This window comes from Triticum urartu, chromosome 2 (genome assembly GCF_003073215.2).
Source record: "Triticum urartu cultivar G1812 chromosome 2, Tu2.1, whole genome shotgun sequence".
NCBI classification, from domain to species: Eukaryota; Viridiplantae; Streptophyta; class Magnoliopsida; order Poales; family Poaceae; genus Triticum; species Triticum urartu.
Window position 1 is genome coordinate 463,122,220 of NC_053023.1, and position 10,828 is coordinate 463,133,047.

Sequence of the window (10,828 nt, forward strand, 5' to 3'; positions counted from 1 at the left end):
TTAGAGTGTGGCTAGGTCTCGGTCAAGTGACATAACATTTAAGAAAGAAGAAAGAAAAACATGCAGGGATCTTAATGTAAGATCTTACGAATATAGCATCGACTGAGATATAATCAAATTTCAGTTGACCGAGATTTAAAAAGACTGTATTGGTTATTAACCGATGCCAACCAAAGCCTGGCACCTATGAAACAACTTACATAAATATAAAGTCCGAGATCATCAAAATGGATCGTCCGTGATGTACCACAAACCCTATGACAAAAGACCAAATGAAACGAAACTATGCTGATGTTGATGAATCCAACAAAAGGTCATGAGAAGCTGCATGTTAATTAAGACTTTGATCGCTTGGTACAGGCTGAACAATAAGCTGCAGTTCACCGAACTACTTTAGTGTCCACGTTCTGTGTAACTTAATATAAGACGGTACAGAGATAGTCATAAACTACTCACTTTGATTAATAACAAGTGTCGCATGTTTGAATTAAGATTGAATTAACCTTAATTCAAAACTGCGCCACTATTTTGGATCGGAGGGAGTATGTGGCCACCTTGACCAATGAATTAACCACACGTATATGAAACAGGGCGCATGCTGATCGGCTTGGCAACGTTGGCGAGAGGTGCTTCATTAGGTGAGGCACACAGGCATGTAATGCATATGCAGCTAGCTAGGCGCGCCGGTGTAGATGTGGACTTCGAACCCGAGGATGATGACGGCGAAGATGGTGAAGAAGACAAGGGTGTGGACGAAGATGGACTTGCCGGTGGTGCGGAGGCCGCCGAAGTCGATCCTCCCATACGTCCCCGGCAGCTCGAACAGCAGCCCCGGCGTGAGCACCACGAACAACACCACCCCTACCACCACAGGGGCCCAGTCCATCATCTACAGTATACACTCCTGCTGCGGCAGTGCAGTCCTGCTGGCCACTGTGTCTTACCGGCTGCCTCGGCTGCTGATGGTGGAAGATGCGTTTGTGTTGATGAGAAGGATGAGCGAGAAGGAACGTGGAAAGGAAAAGGGAGGGAGGAATTAATGGCCAACGAGACATGCACAGCTGCTCTGATGCTGAAAGAAGAAGAAAAGGATTCGGATGCCGTCGGATGAGGGTATATCATTGTGGTGTGCTTTTTTGATTTGGACGTAAAATCAAAAGCCAATCAACTGCGAAGCCAAAGATTAGAAATCATGTGTCGGGGAAGCCGCCGAGTGGGGTGGTGGAAGTTATCAAAGTGTTAAACGTTTTTTTTGGGTGAAAGTGTTAAACGTTGATGACTACTTCCTCTGTAAAAAAATATAAAAGTATTTAGGTCACTACTTTAATGATCTGAATGCTTTTATATATGCTTCCGGCTCGTATGTTGTGTGGAATTGTGAGCGGATAACAATTTCACACAGGAAACAGCTATGACCATGATTACGCCAAGCTATTTAGGTGAGACTATAGAATACTCAAGCTTATGCAGTCGTCCACGGCCTAATCCTTGCTAATTAACCAACTGAGGGGCAATGGAGTATGCTTAATTTGGATTGTGATGAGATAATTGAGATGATAAGTACAAGCCAGAAATTCACATAGGCACATCTGTCTAGAGCCGTTGATTTGCGTCGTGATCCGGAAACTTGTTCGTGTACGTTTTTGGACCACGACTGTTTTTCTACATTTATGTTCGTGTACGTAGGCTGGATCGTCCCATTTTGTTCAATTCGTTCTTTTATTTTTAAAGCGGTTGTTCTTTTCAATCATGCTCCAGCCAGCCATTGTTACTGTTCACCTTCTTCATCTATGTTCTTCTTTCAATTCTTTGCTCGTCTTTTTTTAGGAAAACAACATGACTGCTATGTATTTTTTATTGATTTTTGGAATAAAGGATACAAAAGAAGGTCCTCAAACAAACAAACAAACAAGGAAAATGAATATATACTGACAGAAAATAAACAAAACCTACTTAGTAAAAGAAAATAATGCAACAAACACAACGGCAGAATCAAAAGGGGAACTATCTAAAGGAGTTCACCCATTCTGGATTGCGGAGGGGAGACCAAACTCAAACCGGACTTTCTTGCCGATCTTGCCAGAATTTGTGGAGGGGAGACTCTACCCATTCTGGTAGGTGGGGATTTCAACATCATTAGAAGAAGAGAGGAGAAAAACAATGATAATTTTGATGCCAGATGGTCCTTTATGTTTAACGCGATCATTGAAAGTTTGGACCTACGTGAGATTGCGCTCACTGGTAGGCAATTTACTTGGGCACATAATCTTCCTACCCCGACTTATGAAAAGCTGGATCGGTTCTCACGAGTGCTGAGTGGGAACAAAAATTTCCTCTAGTGTCAATGCAGGCAATGCCTAGAGGAGTTTCTGATCATACGCCACTTCTTGTTGATTCAGGTGAGGCGACTCACTTGGGCAATAAGAGTGTTTTCTCTTTCGAAAATGCATGGTTCGAGAGAGAGGACTTCCTTGAATTGGTAGCAAGGGAGTGGGCGGCTGAGCAAAGAGGTGCCTCTGCGGAGGAAAGATGGCAATACAAGATTAGACATCTTAGACAGTTCCTTAGAGGCTGGGCTAAGAATAATAGTGGAGCTTATAGACTTGAGAAGGCGAGACTTCTCAAGTTGATTGATGATCTAGACATTAAGGCAGAGAGTGTGCCTCTAGCCATAGATGACCGGTATCTAAGAGGGAGGCCGAGGTCACTCTGGCAAAGCTTCTTAGAGAGGAAGAAATGAAGTGGACGCGTAGAGCAAAAGTACGCCAAGTGGTTCAAGGGGACAACAACACTCAATTTTTCCACATGATTGCTAATGAAAAAACATAGGAAAAAGAAAATCATCCAACTTGAACAGGATGAGGAAACGATTGTAGGCCATGAGAACCTTAAGCTTTACATCTCTAATTTCTATAAACAATTATTCGGGGATCCATTTGAGAATTTTGTCAACCTGGATGAGGACAGAGTTGATGACATACCTCAACTTCGAGATGATGAGAATGAGATTCTTACAGCCCCTTTTTCGGAGAAGGAGGTGTATGAAGCGATTGCTCAAATGAAAAACAACAAAGCTCCTGGTCCGGATGGTTTTCCAGCGGAATTTTATAAGAAGTGTTGGGGTATTATTAAAGGTGACTTGATGCCTATGTTCAATGATCTCTTTAATAGACACCTGCAACTTTTCAAATTAAACTTTGGGAATATCACTTTGCTTCCAAAGAAGGAGGGAGCGGTCCGCATTGAGTAGTTTAGGCCGATCTGTTTGCTCAATGTGAGCTTTAAAATTTTCACGAAGGTTGGCACAAACCGTCTCACACAGATTGCGCACAGTGTGGTGCAGTCAACACAGACCGCTTTCATGCCAGGACGACATATCCTAAAGGGGGTGGTTGTCTTGCATGAGACCCTTCATGAAATCCACTCGAAGAAACTTAATGGAGTGATCTTCAAAGTGGATTTTGAAAATGCCTACGATAAAGTCAAGTGGCCTTTTTTGCAACAAGCTTTGCGCACGAAAGGATTTGACGAAGCCTGGAGAAAACAGGTCGAATCCTTTGTGCAGGGAGGTAGTGTTGGTATTAAAATTAATGACGATATTGGTCATTATTTTGAAACGCTTAAAGGATTAAGACAGAGCGATCCCATGTCACCGATACTTTTTAATATTGTGGTTGATATGTTGACTGTGCTTGTTAACAGAGCGAAATAAGATGGTCAGGTAGGTGGTCTTATCCCACATCTAGTGGATGATGGGGTATCTATCCTACAATACGCAGACGACATAATTATTTTCATGGAGCATGACCTCGCGAAAGCAAGGAACATGAAGTTAGTTATTTGCTTATTCGAACAACTGTCCGGAGTCAAGATCAATTTTAATAAGAGCGAATTGTTCTGCTTTGGACGTGCCAAGGAGGAGCAAGAAAGATATAAACAGTTGTTCGGGTGTGAATTAGGTGCGCTTCCCTTTACATATCTAGGGATACCAATTCATCATCGCAAACTTACTAATAAAGAATGAAAATGCATCGAGGATCGGTTTGAGAAGAAATTAAGTTGCTAGAAAGGCAAACTTTTATCGTACGGAGGAAGGTTAATTCTTATTAATTCGGTGCTAACGAGCATGCCAATATTCCTCCTCTCTTTCTTTGAAGTACCAGTAGGAGTACAGAAAAGATTAGACTTCTACCGATCCAGATTCTTTTGGCAAATTGATGAGAATAAGGCCAAGTATAGGCTTGCCAAGTGGGAGATGATTTGTAGACCAAAGGACCAGGGCGGATTGGGTGTTGAGAATTCAGAAGTAAAAAATAGGTGCTTATTGAGCAAATGGTTATACCACCTTTCAGTGGAGACTGAGGGTGTATGGTTGCAGTTACTTCGAAACAAATACTTATACGCTAAGTCTTTGGCTCAGGTAACAGTACAGTCGTCGGACTCACCTTTTTGGAAAGGACTTGTGAGGACGAAGGTTGCTTTCTTTAACAGAGTGACATTTAAAGTGTGGAATGGGCAACGAACTCGATTCTAGGAGGATACCTAGTTAGGGGGCACTCCATTAGTGTTACAGTATCCAGTTTTATATCACATTGACAACAGAAAGAAGTTTCTGTTGCGTCTGTGTTGCAGTCCATTCCCCGTAATATTCAATTTCGACGGGAACTTGTGGGTCGACGCTGGGATACATGGTTGCATCCTGTGCGTAGGTTAATTGAGATTAATCTTTTGAATGCCAATGACACAATAAGTTGGAAGTTAACGAGGTCAGGTGTTTTCATGGTTAAATCAATGTATATAGATCTAATCAATACTGGAGACATCCCAAGGTCGGGCCATATCTAGAAAATTAAGGTGTCGTTGAAAATAAAAGTGTTTATGTGGTTTGTTCACAAAGGTGTAATCTTAACCAAAGATAATCTAGCCAAACGCAATTGGGAAGGGAGTCAACGATGTTGCTTTTGTGACCAGAATGAAACAATTGAACATCTACTTATTAAATGTCCGATTGCTAGATTACTTTGGAGAACTATTCATGTTGCTTTTAACATCACTCCGCCAACTTCAATATCACAGTTTTTTCATGACTGGCTGGATGGGGTGGTACCTCAGACAGTTACACAAATCAGAGTCGGAGCATGTGCGTTGCTTTGGGCGACATGGAATTGTCGGAATGATGTTGCCTTTAGCAGACAAAACATTACTAATTTTTTGCAGGTCATCTTCAGAGCGTCTACATGGATCCGTACATGGTCCTTGCTGAGCCATACGGACCACAGGGCGCACATGGCTATTGGGTGCAACCGATGGGGAACGGTTGCACGGGATACATACAACCAATATGGATGGCGGTCCAGTAATAGGCTAGGTGTATAAACATCTTGATCTATTATAGCCGGTTGTGCCTTTTTTTATTTTTGGCCGCATGTGGCATTTGTTTCTTCATATCTTTTAAGACCACTTGAGAAGACTTTTGGACCTCTTTTCTTAATAAAATGGTTGTGTGCATCGAATGATGCAGAGGCTGGGGGTTAACCTCCTTTCTAAAAAAAGAGTTCACCCATGATTCAAAGTTGAGGTAAGACTGCCTCTGGGCTCGTAGCAAAATCCACTTGAGCTCCTCCTTAAATATCCGCCTACAACTGCAAATATTGGGGACCAAATCCTTGAAGACGAAGTCATTTTTGGTGTTCTAGATTACCTAAGAAGCTAAGATAACTAGTTCAAGAGCAAAAGGAACACCGAGAAGTCCTTTGAGCTACTCAATTTCATGTAGAATTCCTTGAAAACATAACACCGATGACATTACGATTTCATTCTTCTAACCTTATAGATCTTGTTCTGTCAAGTTACATTTTACGAAACTTACTTCCTGTTTCTTTTCTAACTTACAATCGTAGTTTAAGTTCTATCCGTCAAAACTTGCATTACACACACATATGTACATACCAAGTTTCGTTGTGTGAAACCTACCACTAGAATAACTCTCCGTGAGTTTCGTTGTTTCACACCCTTTTTTTTCATGCGTCCATCCCACACGTCATTGCTTCGATTACAGGACATTTATTTCTATCGTGCCTAGCCCATTTTTTTGAAAAAGGGAGCTTTATTACTTAAAAGATTTAGGCTGCGTTTGGCAGCAAGTTTTTTTTTTTAAGTTTTCTGAGAATATTGCGGTTTTCGGTAAAAACCATGGTTTTGAAAACTTTGATGTGTTTGGCTTCAGAAAAACTGAAGTCCTATAAACCACAGTATCTCAGAAACCACGGTATTTTTGCTGTATCGGAAAGAGAGGTCCCGAGCTCTTTTTTCTAAACCGAACACGGAGCGCCCTTGACGTCGCCGTCTATATCCAGATGAGATCGCCTCCTACTTTTCCTTTGACTGTTATTATCTCGCAAACCAATTCTATCTCCTGCTTATTAGCCGATTCTGTTTGATTCACATACGTTCTCTTAGGTGCTTCTTCTTCCAGCCGGCGTCACCTGCGAGTCCCCCATCTCTTCTCTCGGCCATGAGTCAATCAAGCTCATCACCAGGGAAAAAAGGTATGCGCTCGTCTATGGCCTATCCTTAGATATTTGTCCAGTCTGATGAATGCAACGCAAGGGGCGGCATATTGAATATACTCCATTCCGATCTTCCAAGCAGTGGATGTCAACGTTGGATGGGACGAGGGTAGTGATTAGTTTTCAGTGATCTTCCAAGCTTCTAGGTCGTTTCCAATGATTAATTTCCGGCTAGTAGCGCACGTCTTGATTAGTTCATGGAGTAGATCGATTTGTCTGTCTGGAGACACTCGTACGCACAAGGCTATGCTAGATAGCCGATGCAGTAGCAACGACGCACTACACGCACATAGAATTTTGGCCGGACTGGAGGTACATGCACGTATAGAAAAAAATATGATAGCAACACTCCCAAGATTGTATTGCTTTAATCTAGTTGATTAATGAACAATGATGTACGTCTGGTTAAATTAATAGTGCCATTGAAGGCCGGTTGATCGATCTATTTCTTGCACTTGTCTAGTTAGCTCAGCATCTAATTGTAGTCCTGTTGAGTAGGTACATCATCTTTTACTTGGCGACGCATCGTATTTACTTGCTATTTAGGCCAATCTTCAACTAATAATTACAAAACAATTGCAGAGCCAAAAAAGGACAGAGCGGCATGGACTAATGGTCGCTTAAGTTTTCTAGTGTCAATGATGAAAGAGTACTCAGATGTGGGGAAGTACCGTGGCCAAAATGGGTGGACAAAGGAAGGATGGCAGGCTATGAAAGACCGATTAAATGCGAGACCTCCTGGAGCTAATTTTACTGTTCAACAGCTGAAAGATAGGGAGCAAAGACTGAAGAAGGAACTGAATGTCGTCAAGTCTATTGTAGACAAGAGTGGATTTGGTTGGGATCCCAAGAACAAAGTTCCAACGGCTCTAGATGAAAAATGGGAGGAGCTATCAAGTGAACAACGCAAGTGGAGGCACAAACCATTCCCGTACTATGATGTTCTATATGAAATTCATGAAGGTTTGTTTCTGACAATGATTAAAATTAAGAAGTTACTCCTATCATGTCACTTATTAGTCACCTAATTTGTATGCAGGTAAAATGGCAGAAGGCAAGCATTGGAAAAGGACAACTAATGGTACTGAAGAGAGGTACAAGAATATGTCCCATCTTCCTGAAAATGGAAGCTATACTGATGATGTTATGAGGGCTGCTAGTATGGATTCTCCTGAGGCAACACTATCTACTCCAGGATCAGCAATCCCAGAATATGACTGGGGCGGAAATATATATGGTGATGATGTTGATTTATCATATGGTGGATATTCAGAACCTTTAGGGGGTAATGAAAATCATGTTTCAGCAGTAGAAGATTTAACAAGTGTGGGTTCACCTCGAAGGAAGAGGCTTCGGAATTCAAAAGGATCTGATGATGGAAGTGACAAAACTAAGGGTAAAAGAGGCAAGGACATTGTGTTGGCCAACTTGGTTTCCGTGAGGGAAGAAGAAATGCAGACTTATAAGGAAATGAAGACAAAGCAAATTGACAGCTACAAGGAAATCAAGATGGCCCAAATGGAAAGGAATGATCCCAAAAATGATCCTTATGGCATGCCAAACTGTATTCAGAAACTTAGAACATTGGACTCACACCAAGTGACCAGCACAAGATGATTAACCATCTGAAAGAAGATATGCTAAACCGTCAAACATTCATGGAAGTAGACAATGATGTTCTTTCTGTGATTATCAAAGAAGTGATGGCCTCGCATGTCTGAAGGTTACCAAAGCAGGAGACATTTTATTTAAGCATGTTACCATTTCATTTATATGTTCGTTCAGTTCCATGAATCGTTGCCAATTAAGTAGTATCATGTTTCTTTCCATATTGTGAATAAAGGAAGCACAATAACTCTATTTATTCTTTTTATTCATTCCTCGTATACAATATTAATATTCTATTTATTTTATTGTACTGATGAGACATCCAACCTACCCAAAAAATATTGCTAAAATAAATGAATTTATTTTATTCAGTACACTTCTGAACAAAAACATATATAGAAAGGAGAACAAATGAAAGTTATGCAGTATTTCTTCTAGTCCGCCTGAGATAGTCTTGATAGTCATTCCACATGGCATTGGCTATTTCATCCCTTTTTGTACTACCTAGTGCTCGTCGCTCATTGAGAGAATGTATATCATTTGTATACTTCATATCTCCACTTGGAAAATCAATTATTTTTATTGGATCAATGTCTGATTCAACTTGGTCCAACCATTGTTCGCCACCCTCATTACTGCAAATAAAATTATGAAGAGCACAACATGCTATTGCAATTTCTGCTTGCGAGTCGATGGGGTATTGCGATGCACACTTTAGTACAGGGAAACGCTTCTTCAGAACTCCAATTATACGCTCAACATGATTACGAAGTTGTGCATGCCTCAGGTTGAATAGCTCTCGAGGATTTTGCGGCCGCTGATTGCATTTAGCTTGCTCCACCAAATGGTACCTTACATTGCGATAAGGTGCAATGAAATTAGGCGTATTCGCATAACCAACATCCACCAAATAAAACTTTCCTTCGGGGACATAGAAATTATTTTCAAGAGCATCTTGTAGAACACGAGCGTCAGAAGCGGAACCTTCCCATCCGCTGCTGACATGGACGAAACGATTATCAAAATCACATGCAACCATAACATTTTGTGACAATGTTCCCTTTCTGTTACGATATGGATCTTGGTCTTTTGGAGATATGCTAATTGAAATATGTGTTCCATCTATTGCTCCAATACAATCCTACAAAAAAATTAGATACAATGAAAACTTTGTATTTATATTTGGCTATAGCACTAAAGGGTTAAAATGTGAATAATACCTTGAAATATGGCATAAATTTCGTATTACTTGCAACTTTGAAAGGAACATTGATTGGAGGCAACTATATTACACTTCCTGACAATATCATCAGGGCGTTCAACACAATATTGAAATAGCGACTTATGGTCTCACCACTATGCTGAAATTGCCCTTGGAGTGTACGATTGGTTGCATTCTTTGAAACAGCATATAAAAATATGCCTACTTGTTCTTCCACTGAGACATAATTCGTATCTCTTAGATGGCATCTCTCTCGAAGACACTGGACCAAGTTACGAAAAATATACTACTGCATCCGAAAATCTCGTTTGCATCTTAATTCATGACCTTCTAGAACTTCTCGCACGTACCGATCTCCCGTAAGGATGGATGTATGAATACGTGTGTGGTTGGCCGAGCTTCTATCGTTAGCATACAAAGCTTCGATGATAGCTAATTCATCATCTTCTCTATGTTTGCGCATCAAAAAATTACCCAACATTCTGATTGACAATATAACACACCTACAAAAATGTGCATATGACATCTTAGGTATACACTTTCTAGATCCCCCCCACCCAAAAAAAATGATTCATAATAGAACATACCTGATAACTTGCTGTAGATCACATCCGTAAACCAGGAGAAACTTGTTGTGTGAAGGCTAGAAGATCTTGCGATCGTGTGTTCATTTGAAGAGGGGTATATATAGGTGGATTAGTTCAAGTCTTCAATGAGAGCGGCCCAAGAAAAGGCCATACGTGATTCTAGGATAGACATGTTCTAGCAGGTTAGGTGACATGCATGTAGATGCAGCAGGGGTAGACACATTCTACAGATCCGAGCATCTAGTTCGGATGGACGTGTGCATGGCCGCTGCATGCAGCCGGCCGCCGTTAGCACCCGCTAAATAGTCAGTCATGCATGCTAAATACTTGGTCAAAACTTAGGTAAAACAGCACCAGCCAAACACATATAAAAACTGAGAAAAACGTTGGTTTTAGAAAACTGCAGTATTACTTGCCTGCCGATGGGAATACTGTGGTTTTCAATTACAACAGTTTTTTAAAAACTTTGCTGCCAAACTAAGCCTTAAGCATTACATCGAGCCTCTGCATAGCTAAAATGCACACAGCCAAACAATATCCTCTCATTCAAAAAGGCGAAATATAAGGAAAACATGTAGTATCCGTATAACGCCTAAAGCGGAGGGAGGCCAATCCTAAGATCATACTGCCACCCATGTTGGGTAAAAGTATCCCTCGCCGTAGCCTCCAATCGTGTACACACCTCCATAACCATGTCTCGATTCTCCACACGTTGTAGAGAGGACCATAAACGAAGAGTCCCGGTACATCTGTAGATAACCTGCATAAGAGAAGCACTTTTATCGTTAAAAACCTTATCATTTCTACAGAGCCAAAACGACCAAATAACGGCAAGCGCTCCC

The 10,828-nt window shown here is 41.1% G+C and overlaps 2 protein-coding genes across 2 annotated transcripts; one reads left to right on the plus strand and one right to left on the minus strand.

Annotated features, from left to right (window-relative positions):
- Window positions 1-298: 298 nt before the first annotated feature.
- Window positions 299-1,057, minus strand: LOC125541674. The gene has a single exon (XM_048705019.1). It carries the CDS (start codon window positions 887-889, stop codon window positions 671-673), a length of 219 nt encoding a protein of 72 aa, XP_048560976.1. The 5' UTR covers window positions 890-1,057; the 3' UTR covers window positions 299-670.
- A 5,234-nt stretch (window positions 1,058-6,291) lies between these two features.
- Window positions 6,292-8,429, plus strand: LOC125537902. The gene is made up of 3 exons (XM_048701226.1): window positions 6,292-6,548; window positions 7,152-7,532; window positions 7,609-8,429. Exons 1-3 carry the CDS (start codon window positions 6,515-6,517, stop codon window positions 8,184-8,186), a joined length of 993 nt encoding a protein of 330 aa, XP_048557183.1. The 5' UTR covers window positions 6,292-6,514; the 3' UTR covers window positions 8,187-8,429.
- Window positions 8,430-10,828: the final 2,399 nt, after the last annotated feature.

Coding starts and splice junctions, on each gene's coding strand:
- LOC125537902 (XM_048701226.1), top strand. CDS start 6,515: ATGAGTCAATCAAGCTCATCACCAGGGAAAAAAG. Junction 6,549..7,151: donor CTCATCACCAGGGAAAAAAG/GTATGCGCTCGT, acceptor AAACAATTGCAG/AGCCAAAAAAGGACAGAGCG. Junction 7,533..7,608: donor TCTATATGAAATTCATGAAG/GTTTGTTTCTGA, acceptor ATTTGTATGCAG/GTAAAATGGCAGAAGGCAAG.
- LOC125541674 (XM_048705019.1), bottom strand. CDS start 889: ATGATGGACTGGGCCCCTGTGGTGGTAGGGGTGGTGTTGTTCGTGGTG.